Source organism: Oncorhynchus kisutch, linkage group LG10 (genome assembly GCF_002021735.2).
Source record: "Oncorhynchus kisutch isolate 150728-3 linkage group LG10, Okis_V2, whole genome shotgun sequence".
Taxonomy (NCBI): Eukaryota; Metazoa; Chordata; class Actinopteri; order Salmoniformes; family Salmonidae; genus Oncorhynchus; species Oncorhynchus kisutch.
This window is the reverse complement of record NC_034183.2, coordinates 45,122,454-45,146,603: the sequence shown is the minus strand read 5'-3', so window position 1 is coordinate 45,146,603 and position 24,150 is coordinate 45,122,454. Positions and strand designations below refer to the sequence as shown.

The 24,150-nt window shown below is 43.2% G+C and overlaps 1 protein-coding gene across 3 annotated transcripts in view; it reads left to right on the top strand.

The window, feature by feature from the left end:
- Positions 1-1,446: 1,446 nt before the first annotated feature.
- The window catches only part of LOC109897546 (potassium voltage-gated channel subfamily C member 1-like), a 133,105-nt gene continuing 110,401 nt past the window's right edge, over positions 1,447-24,150 (top strand). For all 3 annotated transcript variants that reach the window (XM_031833747.1, XM_031833746.1, XM_031833748.1), the window contains exon 1: positions 1,447-2,064. In XM_031833747.1, coding sequence (XP_031689607.1) covers positions 1,447-2,064 — 618 coding nt within the window. The remainder of the gene's footprint in view (positions 2,065-24,150) is intronic.

Genomic DNA, 24,150 nt, shown 5'->3' with positions numbered 1-24,150 from the left:
CAAGGAACACCTGTTAAGACATGAAGGTCAGTCAATCCCTTAAGCTCTCCCCTCCTCTCCCCCATAATCGGAAAACATTCCCTTTAATTTTTATTTTTATAACCATTTCTCTCCCTTACCGAACGGTTTGTCCTGTCTGAACTAGTTTCAAGAAATTTCAAGAACTTTGAAAGTTTCTTCAAATTCAGCTGCAAAAACCATCAAGTGCTATGATGAAACTGGCTCTCATGAGGACTGCCACAGGAAAGGAAGACTCAGAGTTACCTCTGCTGCAGAGGATAAGTTCATTAGAGTCACCAGCCTCAGAAATTGCAGCCCAAATAAATGCTTCACAGAGTTCAAGGAACAGACACATCTCAACATCAACTGTTCAGAGGAGACTGCGTGAATCAGGCCTTCATGTTCGAATTGCTGCAAAGAAACCACTACTAAATGACACTAATAATACGAAGAGACTTGCTTGGGCCAAGAAACATGAACAATGGACATTAGACTGGTGGAAATCTGTCCTTTGGTCTGATGAGTCCAAATGTGAAATGTTTGGTTCTGTGAGACACAGAGTAGGTGAACAGATGATCTCTGTGTGTCTGGTTCCCACCGTGAAGCATGGGGGAGGAGGTGTAATGGTGTGGGGTGTGCTTTGCTGTTGACACTGTCTGTGATTTATTTAGAATTCAAGGCACACTTAACCAGCATGGCTACCACAGCATTCTGCAGCGATACGCCATCCCATCTAGTTTGCGCTTAGTGGGAGTAGAATTCGTTTTTCAACAGGACAATAACCCAACACACCTCCAGGCTGTGTAATGGCAATTTGACCAAGAAGGAGAATGATGAAGTGCTGCATCAAATGACCTGGCCTCCACAATCACCCGACCTCAAACCATTTGAGATGGTTTGGGATGACTTGGACGGCAGAGTAAAGGAAAAGCAGCCAACAAGTGCTCAGCATATGTGGGAACTCAAGACTGTTGGAAAAGCATTCCAGGTGAAGCTTGTTGAGATAATGTCCAGAGTGTGCAAAGCTGTCATCAATGCAAATGGTGGCTACTTTGAAGAATCTCAAATATAAAATATATTTTAATTTGTTTAACACTTTTTGGTTTCTACATGATTTCATATGTGTTATTTAACAGTTTTGATGTATTCACTATTATTCTACAATGTAGAAAATAGTACAAATAAAGAAACCCTTGAATGAGTAGGTGTGTCCAAACTTTTGACGGGTACTGTATGTATGGTGCACACATGTTAAGCAATGATCTATTTATATTTCAACGATTTGACCCTCACCTGTAGATTTGACCCTCATGTTAAAACATCTATTCCATACTCCATCCTTTTCCACTAAATATTCCACCCCTCTCTCTTTCCCTCTTCACAGACTCCTCCTTCCCCCCTCCCCCTTGTGTTCTATCTCTTTTCCTCTCCCTCCTCCTTTCTCCTATGCTCAGTTCGGTTTGTGTCTCCTCTTTCAAAGGACGCAAGGGTGGGAACAAGTCGCCCAACAAAGCATGTTACAGTGCAGACATGACTTGTCCGTCAGACAGCGAGAAAATCGTAATAAACTGCGGAGGGGTGCGACACGAGACTTACCGCAGCACCCTCAAGACGTTGCCCGGTACCCGCTTATCTTGGCTTACCGATCCGGACGCGTTTAGCAACTTCGACTATGACCCCAAAATCGACGAGTTCTTCTTCGACCGCCACCCTGGCACATTCACATTCATCCTCAACTACTACCGCACAGGCAAGCTTCACTGTCCCAACGATGTGTGTGGCCCATTGTTCGAGGAGGAGCTCGCCTTCTGGGGCATCGACGAGACGGACGTGGAGGCGTGCTGCTGGATGAACTACCGTCAACACAGGGATGCCGAAGAGGCGCTGGACAGCTTCGAGCAGCCCGAGCCAGAGGAGCCGGAAGACGACCTGGAGCTGACTGCGGACGGAGAGCTCAAGAGGCTGTGCCTGCACGAAGACGGACGCAAGAGGAGCTGGTGGAGTGTGTGGCAACCCTATTTCTGGAATCTTTTTGAGGATCCGTATTCTTCCAAGAATGCCAAGGTGAGTCCTCCCTCGAGCACGATACATAGGCTATATTCTGTTGCGATGCTTGTATTGTACGCGGGCTCTCTCTCCTTATGACATTTCCTCTTAAATGTTTTTCCGTACGATAAAAGTCTATTACAGGTGCACAGGAATATTAAACTGGATTTAGAAGAGGGAGATCCCGTATAGCCTACTGCTTATTTAGGCTATATATTGAATATCCTTGACGTATTTTTATAATGGACGTCATGTGTACAGACTGCAGTCTATGAAAGTTGGCTGCTATGTCCAAAGTTATTACGATGATGAGGGAGGGTGTGTTGGAATGGAGTTCATGGTGTTCTTCGCTTTGATAGTCAAGGAAAATTAGTTGGAAGAAAAAAAAACAGTGAATGTCACAAACATCGTTTGGAATTTTAAAACAAGCAACCAACTCACACCAGTGCTGGTGTGCCTAGTAGTTGTTGCCGGATGGAATTTGACTTTTGTGGCCTATGGTGTGTTATTTTCTCTATTTTCACAAATAATTTAATTTAGCACCACGGTACACTATTAAGTTGTGTGGGGAGATCCTCTCCCATGTACCTCGTTCCCTCACGCAGTCACTTGGTCGGTCCTCTATTCCTATACGCTTCTCTCCTCGTCCCTCTCTCCTCCATTTTTACGCACTGTCTCCCCGTTACCACTGCGTCTCGAGCGTACCGCGTACCGCATACCCCCCCCCCCCCCTCCCTCCCCCCCTCACACACACACACACACACACACACACACACACACACACACACACACACACACACACACACACACACACACACACACACACACACACACAAACACACGTTCCTACGCTTTATTAAATTGTCGTTCTTTGTGGACCTCTAGCTCCGGACTTCGTCGTTGTCGTTGTCGAGCGCATCACTCAATCTCGATTAGCGCATTATCTCTCCTCGCTCACTCTCTCGTCTTCCACAATGTCCACTCCCCCGTTGCGCATCTCTCTATGTCTCCTTGCCTTTCACTCTCTCCATCCCACTTTCACCCCTCTCTTTACCTGCTCTCCATGTATCTCTTCACATCAATAACTTTTTCGTTTTAACAAGCCTTCTCGTGCTGCGTCCCTCTCCAGTCTAAAGGCTACCCGCGTTTTGCACACCCTGGCCGTGATTTTGGCGCATTTTAAGCAGCTAGTATTATAAACTAGTCGAGTGTCCACTTGCCTAACTCAAATAAGGTCAAAACCATATTTTTTAATCGTTAATGAATGGAACCTTTGTCATGTTTTTGCCCTCCGCAGAAATTACTTCATTAACTCACCACTTTTCATGCTAATCTAGACCTAATCCTTTGACCTGCTGTTTGACCAACCTACCTGTCACCAAACTACCTGTCACCATTGCACCTGTCCTTCCCGCCAATCAACGTCTCCATCTCGTCTCCCGCAGTCTCAATTTATACAAGTGAAGGGTTATTTTAGGCTTAGTTAGTTTAGGGTTTTGTTGCCAACCGACAGTTTGAATGAGTGCTTTGCTTGCCTCTATATGTTGATTGACCAATTGTCTACAGTTGTCTATCTCACTTTGCTAGTGGTGACATACACTAATGGAAAATTGTAAATGATACAGTCATTTTGTGTATTATCAACAGTAAAATACTTTTGAAATGTTTTACTGTAGCATACTGTAAGTTATGGTCAATGTGGAACATTTTTGTGAGATGGAAAAAAATAGCTTTATTTCAAATGGTACTGTAATTACAGTATTTGTTGAGGCTATATTTGTTGCACCGGCGAGTGAGAATAATGCACCAATTTCACTTGTATGTGGTTATAGTGCCCCATCAACTTAACATGTAAAGGGGAATGGCAGCAAGTCTTAAACCTTAATGCTTAAGCATTTTGCCATGTCCTTTTGGTCTGTTTTGCCCTGTGGTCGCTGACAATTTGGAAGCCTTTGTTAAGGACTCTTAGAAGTGCAAGTGATATAAAACACAAAATATTCATTGATATGCTGTAATGTTTGTAAACACTTTACCTAGCAGCCAAACTGCTTGGACCAATCCCTTGAAATTACAGTAAAATACTGTGAAATACAAACCCCTAAACTAATTTAGTTTATTCATTCATTTATTCATTTTACGGTATTGTACTGTGTGTAATTACACAGTACTTGCTTTGATACTGTTTACTGTAATGTGAAATACAGAATTTGACTTGCCACTGAGCTGCCTGTAAGCAACTGACAAATTCACAGTAAGCCCTTTAGAGTATAGGCCTAGTCAGTGCAGTTGGCATGCCAGCTATGAGGGTGACATACAGTAGCCCTATGTCACATGTGACCCTGTAGGTATAACACCCCAGCAGTTGGTTATTCCCCCTTCCATAAACATTCAACCCTTCAACATGACAAACCATACAGCCCTTTATCTTCAGTGTTCACTGTTGTCACTGTCTTCACTGTTTTCCTTCGAGGTGATAGGCTATCTGTGTGTGAAAACAGGGACATCAACAGGCCTGCACCTGTGACAAATTAACAAAGACACATCTGTATGAGTATTCAGGAACTGTTGACTGAAATGTGTTGACTGTAGAGGATATGCAGGCCAGGCCAGGCCTGTAAACCTTCCCTGTTACAACGGCTTACTTGTGGACACCTGCACTCAAACACAAATTAACACCTTCACGCGGGTGACACTGAACACATGTGGTTCCCTGGCAACAGGATATATGCTGTGCTGTATTCTGGCCCAGGCTACAATAGGCTATTACAGGTATCGGCTTGACATAGAAATATACTTAGTAGAACCAATGTGTTCTATAGAGAACACACAGACCTATTTAAGGTTTAAAGTAAGGTGTCAATAGAAGGCAACTAAGGAATTCCACTCTTGATTAAAAATGGCATAATCATCAATGGTCTGTATAGGGCTGATTGCTTCAGTTTAAGCCTGAGATCTTTGTACATGGCGTGACACTAGAATATTCACCGTCACACAACAGGCGTAATTTATATCAAAAGTCGTCCTGCAGCTTGTAGCTCCTTGTCCTTCTAAACGCAAGTCCTTGGTAGAATGGACATTCTATCTATGCAATGCGGTGGGTTTTTAGAGTTGTGTATTTGTTCTACTAAATCTAACTCTGAGATTAACTCACATGATGTTCTCTTTCTGGTGTGGTGGCCCTCTACCTGACCTCCAAGGATGCTGTCTCCATGGGAACACAATACTGCAGGCTTTTGTTTCCCAGGGGTTTGTGTTAGAGGGCACAACGGGCTTAGATTCAGAGTCTACGTCCTAAAAGGCACCCTATTCCCTATAGGTGCACTTCTTTTGACCAGGGTCCAATTGGCTCTGGTCAAAAGTAGTGCACTATAGGGAAAAGGGTGCCATTTGGGACGAAGACAGTGTGGCAGTCCAGGTATAGAAGTTGCCCTCAGAAACAGATCTAGGATTAGTTTACTCTCCTCCAATCCTAGCCTTATCCAATAGGAGGAGAGAATGGAAATCTAACCTTAGATCAGTGTCTTGGGCTAATATCACCATACCCCAGAGAGAAATTACAGCTAGGTCTCTTGCCAGGCTTACTCAGCAGGTAGTCTTGCCAAGAAAACCCTCCTGGTTTTGGCGTTGAATTTGACACATTTTGTCGTTCATCCCCTCAGACTATAAAGCTGAATCTTCAAATGCTTGAATGAAATGAATACATGTAATCGATGTAAGTAGACCTAATGTCAAATTACTTTTATAATCACTTAAAATTTGTTTGTTTTTGTCATGGCAGACAGGAGAGGGTCAACACTGGATAGACCTATTGCTGATCAGTGCCCCTCTACTCTATCATCTAAAGAACTATTGAGGGGCTACTCATAGAAGTATGTACATTATTGGGGCTAGTACTACTAATTTCACAGATGAGGGAGTTTACAGTGTGATGTGCATGGAGAAGATTCCTGGTAAGCTGAAATAACCACCCCATAATTGAGCTTTCCTGCTTTCCTGTAGGCTACAATTGCAATAGGCCAACTGTGCGCTGATCCAAAACAAGCTGATGCTTCTGAATGGACTTTTTCTTTGCACTGCAGGGTTCATTAGTAACATAGTGTGATTTATAACCAGTGGTGTAAAGTAACTAAGCAAAAAATACTTTGAAGTATTTGTACTTTACTATTTATATATGTGACAACTTTGACTTTTACTCCATTACATTCCTAAAGAAAAAAAATATATTAACAAAATATATTTTTTCTCCCATACATTGTCCCTGACATCCAAAAGTACTTGTTACATTTCGAATGCTCAGGCAGATCAACAATATGGTCAAATTCACACACCTATCAATATAATGCATTGTCATCCCTACTGCCTCTGATCTGGTGGACTAACTAAACACAAATACTGTGTTTGTAAATGATGTCTGAGGGTTGGAGTGTGCCCCTGGCTGTCCGCACTTGTACTTTTTTACTTTTACTCGAGTCTGACAATCGAGTACTTTTTCCACCACTGTTTATAACACAACAGAAGTTAACAAATGAGTTTGTGTTGTTTGGGATGGTCACATTTTGAACTTCATATGGCAAGACACTGTGAAGAGAATAAAGGGGGTTATCCCAAGTAGGACGTGACTTTACACCACCACACACCTTGGAGGGAAGCGGAAGCACACCCTCACCTGTGCCAATATGATTAATCCACCCAGTAGTGGCTGTACTAAATGTAACTATAGCAGGGTCGCTACCACAATAAACCTCTTGTCTCCTTCTCTCTCTTGCTTCCCCTCCTCGTGCTTAATTGTCTCTAAAATCCACATCCATTTATGGAGAGAAAGCTGTGCCATGACCCAGATTATTGTGTGTTAAAATAGTATTTTCTGTCAACTGGGCACATCAAGACAGCGTATTGACCCGGGCTGTGCCTGCATGCCTGGTCCCTAGTTTGGCCTGTATGAAGAGACTGGATGTTGTAGATGCTTGTGTTGCTGTCTCTTGCAGGCTTCCTTTGTAACAGAGATGTCAACAGAGCCAGGAATGAATTACTGAAGAATGAAAGCATGGTGAATCCTTGGTTTCAAGTGGAGTGAAATCTGGCTGAATGGCATGGTTTGCCTATAAGTTAGTGAGGGCACAAGTGACCTTTCCTGCCAGGTTCCTATAGGTTTGGAGTATAGTAAGATACCAGGGGCCTCATTTATCAAAAGTGCTTGTGCACAAAAACTACTCTAAACCTTGCGTGCGTCAGTTTTCCTGCAAAGGTTAGGTTTTTATCATTTAAAAAAAAACTTGATGGGAAAGTGTGCATATTGTATCTCCACGCAAATCTCAGACCATGCGTATGCATACCTAGTGGTTGATCAACTGTATTGCAAGCAAAAAACATTATTTTGGGGGATATTAAGGTGTTTGATGCAGGGGAATTATAATAATGGTAGGCTCATAAAAGCATTCAAATCTAGGCCTAATGATAAAACAGATGCATTTGCTGTTGATAAGCTTGCATATCAAATCAAATCAAATGTATTTATATAGCCCTTCTTACATCAGCTGATATCTCAAAGTGCTGTACAGAAACCCAGCCTAAAACCCCAAACAGCAAGCAATGCAGGTGTAGACTCACGGTGGCTAGGAAAAACTCCCTAGAAAGGCCAAAACCTAGGAAGAAACCTAGAGAGGAACCAGGCTATGAGGGGTGGCCAGTCCTCTTATGGCTGTGCCGGGTGGAGATTATAACAGAACATGGCCAAGATTATCAAATGTTCATAGATGACCAAAATGGTCAAATAATAATAATCACAGTAGTTGTCGAGGATGCAGCAAGTCAGCACCTCAGGAGTAAATGTCAGTTGGCTTTTCATAGCCGATCATTAAGAGTATCTCTACCGCTCCTGCTGTCTCTAGAGATTTGAAAACAGCAGCTCTGGGACAAGTAGCACGTCCGGTGAACAGGTCAGGGTTCCATAGCCGCAGGCAGAACAGTTGAAACTGGAGCAGCAGCACGGCCAGGTGGACTGGGGACAGCAAGGAGTCATCATGCCAGGTAGTCCTGAGGCATGGTCCTAGGGCTCAGGTCCTCCGAGAGAGAGAAAGAGAGAATTAGAGAGAGCATACTTAAAGTCACACTGGACACCGGATAAGACAGGAGAAGTACTCCAGATATAACAAACTGCCCCCCGACATTAACTACTGCAGCATAAATACTGGAGGCTGAGACAGGAGGGGTCAGGAGACACTGTGGCCCCATCCGATGATACCTCTGGACAAACAGGAAGGATATAACCCCACCCACTTTGCCAAAGCACAGCCCCCACACCACTAGAGGGATATCTTCAACCACCAACTTACCATCCTGAGACAAGGCCGAGTATAGCCCACACAGATCTCCGCCACGGCACAACCCAAGGGGGGGCGCCAACCCAGAAAGGAAGATCACATCAGTGACTCAACCCACTAAAGTGACGCACCCCTCCTAGGGACGGCATGAAAGAGCACCAGTAAGCCAGTGACTCAGCCCCTGTAATAGGGTTAGAGGCAGAGAATTCCAATGGAGAGAGGGGAACCGGCCAGGCAGAGACAGCCCTTGCCTTAACAGGATGCCAGTGTAGGGAGGCTAGCACTGGAGTAATATGATAATATTTTGGGGTTCTAGTCAGGATTCTAGCAGCCGTATTTAGCACTAACTGAAGTTTATTTAGTGCTTTATCCAGGTAGCCGGGAAAGTAGAGCATTGCAGTAATCTACCCTAGAAGTAACAAAAGCAATTATTAATTTTTCTGCATCATTTTTGGACAGAAAGTTTCTGATTTTTGCAATGTTACGTAGATGGAAAAAGCTGTCCTTGGAACAGTCTTGATATGTTAGTCAAAAGAGAGATCAGGGTCCAGAGTAACGCCGAGGTCCTTCACAGTTTTATTTGAGACACGACTGTACAACCATCAAGATTAATTGTCACCGCATAGCGGCAAGTCACCTAATATGTTTATTTTATTTGTATTATATATTTCTAATTCATAATCATATTGCAGGGCATGTCTCTCTCTTTCCGACATGACTGGTTTATTCCCGCTACCTAACAAATATGAATCTAGTATTTATCCATCAATATTAGTAAATAGACCTGGAGCCTATGACAGTATTAGTAGGCTACAGTAGTATTGTGCGATAGGAGCGCGACATAATAACCTGTTTAATCTCAGAGCCTATAACATGTATTGATCATGTATTGCTAAACAAAATATTGAACAACAATTCATATTTTGTATGGGCTGTAGGCAGCATTTACTTTTAAATGGTTCAATAGACAATCAATCTTGCACAATGCGCAGCCAGTGTTTGGCACTTGCAATAGTCAGCATGCGTTTTTTGTTTGAAGAAGTCACTGCAAAAAAAAATCGAACAGCCTGCCCACACCTCTACATGAATTTGATCAAATTTGCCATTGCGCTTTAGAAACTATCATGGCCCAGTTCCAACATCTCCTAATCCCACAGAAAATGAGGGAGTTTTTGTTACCATAAAAGATTTCCAGGCGGGGTTGTAGCACTCGTTCATGAGCGTGCAAAAATAGTATGGCTCATATTTGCTAATGAAAACATGCGTATACAGTGCCTTCGGTTAGTATTCAGACACCTTAACTTTTTTCACACTTTGTTACAGTACGTTACAGCCTTATTCTGAAATGGATTAAATAAAAAAAATCCTCAGTAATCTACACACAATACACCATAATGACAAAGCGAAAACAGGGTTTTAAAAATGTTAGCAAATGTATATATATATATAAAAAAAACAGAAATACCTTATTTACATAAGTATTCAGACCCTTTGCTATGAGACTCGAAATTGAGCTCAGGTGCATCCTGTTTCCATTGATCATCCTTGAGATGTTTCTACAAGTTGATTGGAGTCCACCTGTGGTAAATTCAATTGATTGGACATGAGGTGCTTCATCAAAGTACTGAGTAAAGGGTTTGAATACTTATGTAAATGTGATATGTTGTTTTATTATTCTAAAAACCTATTTTTGCTTTGTCATTATGGGATATTGTGTGTAGATTGGCGAGGGAAAAAACAATGGAATACATTTTAGAATAAGGCTGTAACGTAACAAAATGTGGAAAAAGTCAAGGGGTCTGAATACTTTCCGAATGCACTGTATGTTTGATAAATCCCAATAATTTGTTGCACATGCAAATTGGTTGATAAATGAGGCCCATGACCTGTTTTCAACATAATACGTGCTGTGGTCCTGTATGGCTGAGTTGGTTTGAGCATGACGCTTGCAACGCTAGGATTGGAGTTTCAAAACCCAGCGCTACCCATGCATAAAATGTGTGCACACGTGACTGTAAATCGCTTTGGATAAAAACATCTGTAATATAATATTGTACGTTCTGAAAAATGAATGAAATAATGGTAAATGGTGTAGAACGTAGAGGACAAAATGACTATAACATAGCATTGATTAGGCTCCATAACTGACTACAGCATCTCGGTTGGTGGTGGCTTATTCTTCGTACGGTGGTTGAATGTCGTCATCGCTCTGCGGCGCGGACAGTGTATCCCTCAACTCTTTTTCATATACAACACACTACTTGTTGTATTATCATGGATGCAGGGGTGTACGCTGGATTGCTTATTATCGCCTTCTAGACGCCGAGCCCCTCCCCCTCTCTCTCCCTCTCGTACTATCTCTCTCGTTGTGCTATAGCGTAGCACTGCGGTGCTGATAGTAGCTGACTGCGCGCCGATTTCTGCTGCAGCGCAACACACGAAGCAGCTGTCTAAAAGGAGAGAGAACGGGAAAGGGGGAGTTGGAGAGATCTGGGGCTGTTTGTGCTAGCCCTTTTAAGACTTCGATCGAGAATAAAAGCACTAAAACTATTGGACGTGGTCACTTTTCCCCCCTTTCGGGTATTTTTTGTTTTGCTTAGCCTTGCAAGCTTGGATATGCGTATACGCTTATCGATTAATCCAAATTTCTCCGTCTGCACCATTCACGTGGCTGTCTTGTAAAACGAAGCGATAATGCGGGTAGGCCTTAAGCCGAGTGCCCGCTGTTAGTGGCACTGCCTGTCAAGCTCTAGAATGGCTGAATAGTCTTCTTTTTCACATCATGCCCGTAAAGGTTATGTTTTGGTAATTCTTACCTCATTTCGTGTACTACGCTTGCGCTGTTTGGTCAGTTTGAATTATTCTGACAAAAGTTGTGTGTGTGTGTGTGTGTGTGTGTGTGTGTGTGTGTGTGTGTGTGTGTGTGTGTGTGTGTGTGTGCGCGCGCAGACTGACGGGCTCTCAATATCACACCTCTAGAGAGAAATGAACCCTCGTCCACCTTGTAAACTTCACAAATGACCCTGTTCCAGTTTCACTCATGTTGTTACAATTACGACACACACACACACACACACACACACACACACACACACACACACACACACACACACACACACACACACACACACACACACACACACATTGTGCTTTTGCTACAGAGGCTACCCTAGATATCAGAGGGAGCGCGTGATATCTGTTTAACCTTTGTGTGATCCAGCTCTGTCCATGTCACCCGCCTCCTTACGCGTCTTGGCTGATGACACAGTCGGTCGTTCATAGCTGTGTTCCCCTCCCAGATAGACCTGCGCTTGTGAGGAAGAATAAATGGCATCACAAAAAAATAGCAAATTACTCTCTTTAGGACTAGACCAAATATATAGCTGATCTGCGTATAGACCTACCGGCATGTAGTTATTTGACCCCGGCACCATATTTCCTATAGGCACCTGTACACACAACACCAACAACATCCTTCAGGCTAACAGTTAGCCTATTCATTCTCCCATTTGCTATGAATGAGCAAGTGTTTAATGGACTTCCTCTAAATGAAGGTAATAGGCTAATTATTAAATGAAACTCATTCTAGTCCCAATTTTTCACACAAAGTCCTTAGTAATATGCCTACAGTCTCCCCCCCAGATGTAAGAGTGGACACATTTCTAGGCCTATGGTGCTTGTATGTTATTAGTACTCATTGTCTCACATTGGTTCGCTTTAGCACAACTCCGACCCCCTGCGTCCTGGCTTTCCCATCCCTGCTCTAGAACAGGGCAGCTCCACCCATACATTCTGTATTTCAGCACTGGACAGCAGCAGTCTGTAGACCTATTTCAGCACTGGACAGCGCCTAGGCCTCTCCTTTTACTACTTTACTCGCCTTTCTACTTTCGTCTTAACTTTACTCGCCTTTTCTATGTGAACTAAAGTGTCTGACTGTATAATGGCTGCTCTTGCAATCTTACTTTGCAGCAAACTATTATGTTACAACAATGCGACCATGCAAGTTGGTGTTACTTATAGCCTAGGCCTACTCAATGTGTTGATTGTCGAGGACGCGTTATGTCACTGAGTTACATCATTCAGTTCATGCTGCTGGTCTCTAAAGTGTTCGAACTTCTCTGACTGACTTAACTCTCCCAGGTCTCATTGGCTCCGTAAGATACGTCACTGAGCGTCAAGGGAACAACTCAACAACGTTTATTCTCGAACAATATTGGTCACTTTGTGTTATCCAACTCCAGTCCTCGAGTACCCCCAACAAACTATAGGCCTAAAATAAACAGTATAGCCTATCATAAGTTTAGGGGCGTCAATGTTCCCAATGTTAATGTGCACACCCCCGGAAACTGCATAGCTTATGAAATATTTATTTTCTTTCTGTCCACAGTGTAAAAATAGGCTAGCCTACTGCATGGCACATGAAAAATACTATTCACCTAGGAATCAACTAATTTGTGACGTGGCCGTAGAGATAAAGAGCAAAAACGTTTTTGATGACTTTGATGTTGTGTGTTCCACTTTTTAAACGGGGCTAAGTCGCCCTTGTTTCGGGGTGTAAGTTATCGTCTGTCTCTTTCTCTCCTCAGGTGTTTGTAAACAATCTGTGAATAGGGGACACGGGTTCCGAAAATAAACTGGCGCATGTCGAGTGTGTGAACTCGAACTAGATTAATTTGTACTGTATACTTCAAAAGTGTGCCGTGCGCACTGACAGACTTACTCGCGCGCATGCTCGAGCCGGCAGGGATCTCGTCTTTCACCGTCGGCAGTTTTATTTATCACCAACCGATATTTGTAGCACTGTGGAGCGATTGACCACTGGGAAACCTTTCATTTCCAGGCCGTATTGGTCTGTCTGTGGCCGATGTAAATGCTACTGCTGCGGATTGGCATTTCTGTGTTGTTCTTTAGTAAATGTAATGGGAAACGCATGTGACAGAGTAGTTTATTTGGAGTGTCGTTGACATTGCGTGAAAACACTGTCTCAAATTCCCCTGTGTATACAAATGTTGCACTCCACTCATTTTACACCACCTTGACGTTTTTCTGCTAAGGTTTCTGTTTAGCTGCATCCTATTTGTGATTCTACCCCTCTACCGTCCCCTTTCCTCCCTCTCTTCCCTTCTACCTCTAAATATAGAAATAAAAAGGGGAGATGGGCTGCATCTCTCCTCCTCTTCACCATACTGACACGCACATTCCTCTTCCCCATACTGACACGCACACCTCCCCCCGGTGGTTTTCCCTGGACGTTACTGCACCTCCGTTGCACATTCCCATGCAGCAGAGTGCTTTTCAGAAGCAACCGGCCACCGTGTGCATCAAAACCGCCCGTGGTTCTCTCCCCTTTCTCTTTTCTTTTACCGATGTGCGTGATTCCCACCCGTGGCCCACCCTCAACAGCCGGTTACTTGGCTTCCCTTACACAGCGCTGGCTGGTTTGCAGCGTGTACCCGAGCCAAATCGTTTTCGCTCTTGTAGTCGTCGATTGTACCAGCTCGCAGTGGTTCGTGTGAATTGCATCCACTGCGGCGGCAGCAAGGCCCCTCTGCTGGGAGAGATGCGAACTGAACGCTTTCAGCGCCGGTGTTCGCACATGGAGCCCAGTCACGGGGGCTTTTGAATGAAGTAAAAAATAGAAATAAAAAGAAATAAAAAGCTTCGTTATTTGTGTTAATTTAATTTAACCGTTTTTTGTAACATGTGTGAGAGGTAATCTACCTACAGGTGACTATGTGTAGCCTGTTTTTGAACGATCTAATACATTCAATCAATGTAATTTATTTACGGGCAGAATGCAGACCATGGACTGTATGTAGGTTTATGTTTAGAGGTATGAATCATATAGGGTTTAGGCCCTGTGTTTCCCATAACAAGATTATGTTGTATAGAGAACAGTCAATAGTGTGCTATGGCCTGCACCACAAAACTTTTTATTTTCCTCTTCCTGAATTGAGTAGCAGCAGGGACCACCTTCTATAGCCGTCCTGACACACACACACACACACACACACACACACACACACACACACACACACACACACACACACACACACACACACACACACACACACACACACACACACACACACACACACACACACACACACACACACGGCATATTTGGCATTTGGATTACCAGTGAAGAACTTACACAGGAGTAGAGAATAGTTATTGTAGCCAAGCCATTCAGGTGTGAGGCCCTCCAAATCGAATTGAACATTGCCTAAGGGGCAATGAATTGACAAGTAATACATTACACACACACACACACACACATGCACGCTGTTCTTCAGTGTCCTTTTAGTTCATAAGGGACTGCCCCCATTCAAATACTTTACACATGGATAATTCCATCCTTCCTTCAGTTAGTCAGGGACTGGTCCCGTTCAAATATTTAAATATGCATCCGTCCTTCCTTCAGTAAGTCAGTAACTGGCCCCATTCAAATACTCTAAACATGCACCATTTCTTCCTTCCTTCAGTTAGTCAGTGCCTGGCCCCATTCTTATACTTTAAACATGCATCCTTCTGTCATCCAGTCATACATATCAGTAATAACCTTGAGAAACAGCTGAAAGGAAGGATGCAGTCTGAAAGTATTCGAACCGTGCCCTGTGTGTGCCCTGGAGTCAATGTCATGATAGCCGTGCTAGCCTACTGTGCTGAAGACTTGGCTTTTGCCTCTGGGAGCGAACACAAATCTTCAAGTCCCAGGCAAGGTGACTTGTGTCACGTGAGTTTAGTTTGGCAAAGCACCACCTCTCCATTAGGCTGATAGGGGACAGACAGAGGAGAGCAGAGTGCCACGGGGTGCTGCAGTGCAGATGGATCTTCCCACTGGGCACACACTGGATGAATCAACGTTGTTTCAACGTAATTTGTCAACGTATTGTGCCGTGGAATTATGTGGAAAATACATTGGATTTGAAAAAACGAATCAACCATTGTTTTCATCTCATTTCAACATCTCGTTGTAAACATTGAAATTAGGGTAAAACTTCATCTTAAATAGATTGACTTAACCTGACTAACAGGTTGTTACATCAATCTAATTTCAACATAGTCATTACAACTATGTACACGATGAAATTGCATTGAAAATTCCACATAGAAATACATTCAATATATATTGGGTGGTTGAAGTATTGAATTTGATATTTGATAAGACATATGTTATTTGACCTTGTTTCAATGTTGATAGTAAAATGGTTTGTTTGAATCAACGTCATGGTTTCAATATCATGCCATCAACCGAAATAAAGAGGTATTTTGAAATATAATGGGAAGTCACAGTCCAACGATTCCTGGCTGAACTATGACTCCTACTGGTGCATGAGAGGTAATGCATGTCAGTGAGAACAAGTCAACCATCCAGAAGCCTACCTCTATGTAGACTACTTAGCTTTGGCAACAAGCTGTGTTTGATTCAGCTGAGCTGTCATGTCAACACATTTAGACATTGATCAGCTTCCATACTCATTTGCGTAGACTACCTAAATAATGTTGACTAGTTGAAGGTAACTCGTCTAACTTTTCTTACACAAGCTGTATATGAAAGCAACATTCGAAGTGAGGTTGGGTTTATGTAGGCTACATTAAACATCTGATTTTCCCAAAGGACACCATCAATTAAATACAAGTCAATGTATTTAAGTTGAAGTTTTACCCCAATTTCAATGTTCACAACACCTGTTGAAACGAGATGAAAACAGTACGGGTTGATAACGTTTTTCAAATCCAATGTATTTTCCATGTCGATTCGATGTCACAATACGTTGACAAACTACGTTGAACCAGTGTTGATTCAACCAGTGTGTGCCCAGAGGGGTTGGCTCTGGTCCCTTTATGCCTCTAACCGCTGATTTCTGATCAGATCTATTTGTCTCACTGCTAACCAGCACCAGTTAGAGCAACAACAAAAAAATATGAAAAGAGGCCTGGGATCAGTTGAGGCATAATGTAAAAACGTAAAAGATAGCCACAAGAAGTTATTTAGGAACGGATTTCAGTCCAAGGGTCAAGCCAGTCATACGGGATAGCTAAGGTATAGTACTAGGGTAAAATCTTGTCAGCGAGACATTCAAGTAACCTCTGGAGGAACTTGACCCAGTGCACTGCAATGTGAGATGATATGGATATGCTGTAATGTTTGACCTGATAAAAAAAAAAAAACACCTCGGACCGAAACATTTGTCATATAAAAGGTAGTTTGGGAGTTTTTGTATGTGATTGTTATTATTTTTTTGTTCCTTTATCCTGCCTCTAATTTGATTCTTGGGAACCATTATAGAGATTGTTTTTCAATGAAAAGCACATTTATAAATTCAACGTATTATTATTAGCGAAAGGAGAGGTAGCAATAAGGGCCTGTGTTCATGTGGCTTCTGTCCCGCTAGTCTACATCCTCTGGGGGAAGGGGTAGGGGTAGGGTTGGGAGGGGGCTTTTCCTCTTGGCCCTGAGGGAACACTCTTTCCCCTTGTGTAAAAATGGCTATTTTGGCACAGGACTGGGGGCAAAAAAACAACAACACCTAAACACCCTCTTTCCCTTCTCCTCTTCCACTTCTCTCTTTCTCTTCCCTCCCCTCCTCCACTTCCCTTCCACCCATCTCTTTCTCTCCCCTCTTCCAATCCAGTCTTCCCCTCTACCACTCAGTTCCCCATTTCCCCCCTCTTCCATTCGTTCCCTCCCCTCCTCCACTCCCCTCTTACTCTCTTCTCCTCCCCTTTTCTCCCATCCTCCACTCTCGTCTTCCCCTCTTCTTCTGGTTATAGGATGGTGGGATGATTCCCGTCCTCCGGAGAGAGAGAGAACTGGAAGCTTTTGGAGATTTGTGGAATTTGTCAGGCAGATGTCAAATTCTCTTTACTTACAGGCTTGTATTAGCCTCTTCACTTAGACCTACAGGGCCCGGTTCAATCAAAACTGCTAACCAGGTTTCCGCAGTAAAGCAATGATGTGGCGAGAATACTTTAATTGTATTGATTTGAAACTTTAATTGTATATCTGTAATGATACGCTCAGCAAAACAATGTTTAGGCCTACATTAGAAACAAAATAAATCTTTAGAACATATCAATGAACGTCAATAGGACATATCAAACACAACTGCCTCCCATTTACCACAAAATGGTGGAAAGTATTACCCGTTTCCCTATATAATGTAAAGCACCTTGAGTTTGAGGAAACTGTTGTTTCCTGTTCTGTTGTAATCTGTTCTGTACTATAAACACAAATCATGACCATTATAATGCAGATGTCATTTCCTGGAAGTATACCATGAGAGGTGCGGCTGAAAAGGCCAGGCCTTGCATCCTTGATTAGTATTTATGGATCAGTAGAGATAAGGGAATGGCATTTGGATTACCAGTGAAGAAATGACACAGGAGTAGAGAATAGTTATTGTAGCCAAGCCATTTAGGTGTGAGGCCCACCAAGTCGAATCGAACATTGCCTAAGGGGCAATGAATTGACAAGTAATACATTACACACACACACACACACCAAGCGATGGTTTATTGCATACAGAATTTGCCTTGCACACTTTCTCACCCAACCCGCTCCTGTTTCTCTCTCCCACAATATTTCATTTTTGAACAGGGCTGTATAAATGGATCTGAGGGTGGGAAGAGACTAAGAGAGAATAAGAGAGGGAGAAAAGGAGATATGGAGAAAGCGAGAGAAGGAAAGGGAGAAAAAGAGAGAGGGAGAGATGGAGAGCGAGAGAGAGATGGAAAATGAGGGAGGGAGAGAGAGAGAGAGAGGAAGTAAAGGAAAGATGGAGAGACATCCTGTCTTTAAAAAAATAACACACACACACATACACAATATAAACCTCTCCTTCAATTTCTGTGCACCACGTCGATAACATGATGATTTCCGTAAACCCTCTCAGTGTGTTCACGATGTTGAAATCCCTCATGGAACTTTATAGGCAAAGACCGAGTGTATCGGTATGTGTGGATGTATGTGTGTGTGTGTGAGAATGTGTGTGTGTGCGCGTGCGCACTGCAGAGAGCAGGTCTGTGAGAGGAGGGGGACTCTTGAAATGATGACGGTAATGCTGCAGAGCTCCGTATAAGGGAGGGAGAATGAGAGAGAGAGAGAGAGAGAGAGAGAGGAGGATGAGAGTGGAGAGAAGCTGGCGGGAAGGAGGAAGAGAGAGAAAGATGCGGCGGAGCAAGAAGGAAGAGGAGGAGGAGGAGATGAGGGGCCAATGCTGCCTGGGAATGAAAGAGGGATGATTTGAGAGAGAAAAGAAGGAGAGAGCAGTGATGGAGGGACGATCCTGGGCTTAGCAGTATCAAAGCACCTCAGGCCACGGACTGCTGGGGAAAAAACCTACACGTGCAGAATAAAGGCAATTGGACAGACAGGAATGCAAGACAGGACAGAAAGAAGTAGAGAGAGTAGAAAGAGAGAGAGAGATTTGCAAAGAGGGATGGAAAGAGATAGATAGCAAAGTTCTGCATTTTAATAAAATCTCTCTCTTACACAAAGTCTGTGAAGCGTGGGTACATTTACTAGCCAACCCAGTCAATCTACGGGTGGCCCTGTCTCAGACGGTTTGGACACAGTTGGCCCATGTGTGGAGAAGATTCCAGTGTGTCTTTGTGGAATAGTGGCTGCTCCGCTCTCTGCTGACTATTCCTGTACAAATACAGACGCAATGACTCAGTGCCCAGAGCCTGTGTGTGTGTGTGCCTGTGTGTGTTTATTCTCTAGGACAAGAATGCTTTTCCCCCATGCAGTGTGGGTACTTTACTACAGAACATATGTGTGTAGAGTGGGAGAGAGATGGAGAGAGAAGGAGAGAGAGAGAGGTACAATGAGGGAGAACATTTTAAAATAGTGATTGATATGAGGGCACAGAGAGAGAAGAGAGACTGACAGAGGGAAAGAAGGAGGGAGGGAGAGGAGGACACGAGAGGAACATTTGCAAGGACAAACATGCATAGTGCACTGCAGTGATCAGGATTGAATACTAAGCAGAAAAAATGCAATGCCTTCTCTTTTTCTGGTTTCACCTCAATGGACAGGGTGTGTGTGTGTCCTGGCCAGAGAGAGAGGGAGTGTGTGTGTGGGTGTGCGAGAGTAAGGACCAGTTGATGTGTGTGTGTGTGTGTGTGTGTGTGTGTGTGTGTGTGTGTATCTGTGTGTGTAATTCTGCGTGTTTATGGCTTCCTATTGCACTTACTGTACTTTCCACAGTCTAATGAACCGGAATACAATGTACACCATAAGCACTCTCCAAGACTTAGGGGTTAGTGCTCTAATTACCTGAAGCTAACATTACCCTCTATACTTCACTGTTCTTCAACAGTTAGTGCTCTACCTACTGAAGCTAACATTACTTTACTGTTCCACTTTCCCTTAAATATAATTCCTATAATTCCATCCTTCCAAACCTAGATCTTTAAGATGTCCTAATTTCCATGAATATTCCCAAGGCTGCTGGGCTTTTTCTGTTCCCAGTCCCACATGGGAGCATCTCCCTCCTCTTTCTGTCCTTCTCTTTCTGTCCTTCTCTCTCTTTCTCTTCATTTGTCAGCTCGTCTTCTTCTTCTTCTTCTTTGCATCCTTGTCGTCCTCCTGCCTTTTCTTCTTATTGCCTCTTTCTTTCTGTCTGTCTATCTTCATCTCTCTATCTGTCACTCAGACTCTGTCTCCCAGCGGAAACGTGTGTCCACTTCTAAGGGCTCTTAATGTTCCCTCCTTAGGGAAGATAGGAAGTAATGTCCACTCGGGTGCTAAGACGTCTCCACTGACTTCTCTTCAGGAATGAAGTCCGTTTAGGACACAGGGACACTCAGACCCAATGGGATATGTGAGAGTTTATTCCACTCTTTGGAAGCATCAATGCACACTCCTAAGGGCATGGGGATGTTCCCTCCCTATGTAGGGTACACTTTAGTCCCTGGTTAGTGAGGACTGAGCAGTAGTGTCATTACTGTTGAATGAGCTGGTTATATAAATGGCCTGGATGCGTAGGACTGTCTCAACATCTATATGTCTCAATGGGCAAAATACAGTATATGGATCAGAGGGAGGGGAGGGATAAGGAGAATGGGGAGAGAAGAGAGAGAGAGAGAGGTAGAAAAGAGAGCTGGGGATTAAAGAGAGAGCTAGAAGAGAGAGAGAGTGGAAAGAGGGTTTTCTTGTCATTAGGGATGGTTGGAAATTTACAGAATGGGGACCAGGAGGAAAATGGGAGAAGGTCAAGCTTTTCCAATTTCAGTCATGGGGTGGGTTTAGTATTTAAAAAAAAAATCTAATCCAGAGGAGGGTCATGTAATTTGTAATGAATGACATTTCAATATTTCGCAGTGTTCTAGAATGAGTTGCTTTCTAGGCTATTATCGATGTGTGCCTGATGCCGCCCCTCATCTCTGATTCTCTGCTGGGCGTGCAAATACAAGTGCACCTATCGGCTATTTAGTGTGGTCTCAATCAAATGCTCCATAGGCTATAGGCTAGGCTACAGAAGCACAGAGCAAAGTTATATTTCTAAGAAAATGTACTTCCTTTTTTTGAGCTGCTGGGATGGTGTAAATAAAACTAGGCTGCCATGTTCTTTCTGATACATTTAAAAAACAATGCTGCCTAAACCAATGACTGTGCTGTGTAGCAGTGGCAGTTCAGGAGTTAGAGTCAAAGGCTCTATTCATTTTCCCCCAAAATTCTACATCGTGCGTGCGGACTAGCCTATACTATTCAGTTTGAGCAGGAAAGCGAGAAGATGACAAGGAGGACCGGAAGTCAACTTTGATAGGTTGCTACTACTATAATTGACTTTAATATAAACAATATGTTTCTAGCCCATGATGGAACTATACTGAACACAAATATAAACGCACCAAGCAAAAATGTCTAAGATTTTACTGAGTTACAGTTCATATAAGGAAATAAGTCAATTTTAATAAATGTATTAGGCCCTAATCTATGGATTTAACATGACTGGGAATATAGATATGCATCTGTTAGTCACAGATACCAAAATAAAAAAACCTAAGGGCGTGGATCAGAAAACCAGTCAGTATCTGGTGTGACCACCATTTGCCTCATACAGCATCTCCTTCACATAGAGTTGATCAGGCTGTTGATTGTGGCCTATGGAATGTTGTCCCACTCCTTTTCAATGGCTGTGCGAAGTTGCTGGATATTGACGGGAACTGGAACACACTATCGTACACGTCCATCCAGAGCATCCCAAACATGCTCAATGGCTGACATGTCTGGTGAGTATGCAGGCCATGGAAGAACTGGGACATTTTCAGCTTCCAGGAATTGTGTACAGATCCTTGGGACATGGGGCTGTGTATTATCATGCTGAAACATGAGGTGATGGCAGTGGATAAATGGCACGACAATGGGCCTCAGGATCTCGTCACGGTATCTCTGTGCTTTCAAATTACCATCAATTAATTGCAATTGTTCTCACTATCCGTAGCTTATGCCTGCAATACCATAACCCCACTGTCACGCCTTGGTCTTAGTGTTTTGTGTTTTCGTTATATATTTGGTCAGGCCAGGGTGTGACAGGGGTTTACGTGTTGTATTTCGTATTGGGGTTTGTAGTATTTGGGATCGCGGCTGATTAGGGGTGTTGTATAGGCTTGGCTGCCTGAGGCGGTTCTCAATCAGCTGTCAGGTAATTCTCGTTACCTCTGATTGGGAACCGTATTTAGGTAGCCTGAGTTTCACTTTGTATTTTGTGGGTGATTGTTCCTGTCTCTGTGTAGTGTTCACCAGATAGGCTGTAATAAGTTTCACGTTCCGTTTGTTGTTTTTGTATTTATTCGTTATTTCATGTACCGTCACTTTTTTCATTAAAAACATGAGTAACCACCACGCTGCATTTCGGTCCGACTCTCTTTCAACGAACGAAGAACGCCGTTACACCCACTGCCCGCATGGAGCACTCCGTTCACAACGTTCACATCAGCAAACCGCTCTACCACACGACGCCATACACGTGGTCTGCGGTTGTGAGGCCGGTTGGACGTACTGCCAAATTCTTTAAAACAACATTGGAGGCGGCTTATGGTAGAGAAATGATCATTAAATTCTCTGGCTAGAGCTCTGGTGGACATTCCTACAGTCAGAATGTCAATTGCAAGCACCCTTAGCCTAGTGGTTAGAGCGTTGGGCTAGAAACCAAAAGAATGCTGAATCGGATCCCCGAGCTGACAAGGTAAAAATCTGTCATTCTGCCTCTGAACAAAGGGAGTTCATCCACTGTTCCCTGGGCGCTGAAGAGGTGTCAATTATGGCAGCCCCCCGCTCCTCTCTGATTCAGAGGGGTTGGGTTAAATGCGGAAGACACATTTCAGTTGAATGCTTTCTGTTGTACAACTGACTAGGTATCCCCTTTTCCCTTCCCTCAACACTTGAGACATCTGTTACATTGTGGTGTTTGACAAAACTGCAGATTTTAGAGTGGCCTTTTATTGTCCCCAGCACAAGGCACACCTGTGTAATGATCATGCTGTTTAATCAGCTTCTTGATATGTCATACCGGTCAGGTGGATGGATTATCTTGGCAAAGGAGAAATGCTCACTAATAGGGATGTAAACAAATTTGTGCACAAAATCTTTAAAAAATAAGCTTTTTGGGCATACAGTATGGAACATTTCTGGGATATTTTATTTCAGCTCACGAAACATCGGACAAACACTTTACATGTTGCGTTTATATTTTTGTTTAGCATATTTATCAGAGATATTGATCTCACAATATGCGAGATTTTACTAACTTGCATTGTGGTGCTGAAACATGAAGCGATTAATTAATCCGACAGATCATGGTGCTGCACCATATACTTTAAATAGCCTACTTCTGTGTCTGTGAAATTAAAAGCAGGACTCGAGGGGGTATAAGAGGGTATGTGTGTGCCATAGGCTTACCTTTGGCTAAGGACTATTGTTTTGTTAAAAAAAGCATAGGCCTAACCCTTGTTAGCTTAAAGAGATGCTTCAAAATCCCGAAGTATCCATTTTAAGATTTTGAAGAAAATAAAACTGATCCGATTATATAAAGTGATCTATAACAGTGCTTTGGTCCTAGAGTAGACGAGCTAAACTACTTCTATTGCTCGCTTTGAGGCAAATAACACTGAAACATGCATGAGAGCACTAGCTGTTCTGGACGACTATGTGATCACACAGCTGATGTGAGTAAGACCTTTAAACAGGTCAACATTCACAAGACCGCAGGGCCTGTAGTGAAGCAGGTTGAGAGCTTCAAGTTCCTTGGTGTCCACATCACCAACAAACTAACTTTGGCATGGGTCCTCAGATCCTCAAAAGGTTCTACAGCTGAGGAAGGCCCTGAAAATTGTCAAAGACTCCAGCCACCCCAGTCATAGACTGTTCTCTCTGCTACCGCACGGCAAGCGGTACCGGAGTGCCAAGTCTAGGTCCAAGAGGCTTCTAAACAGCTTCTACCCCCAAGCCATAAGACTCCTGAACATCTAATAACATGGATAACCATATCCCCCCCTTGACGCTGCTACTCTGTTATTATCTATGCATAGTCACTTTAATAACTACCTACATGTACATATCACCTCAATTACCTTGATTAACTTGTGACCCCGCACATTGACTTTGTACCGGTACCCCCTGTATATAGCCTCGCTATTATTATTTTACTGCTTTAACTACTTGTTACTTTTATTTCTTATTCATATATTTTTTTAACTGCATTGTTGGTTAGGGGCTTTGTAAGTAAGCATTTATGGTCTACACCTGTAGTATTCGGCACATGTGACTAAT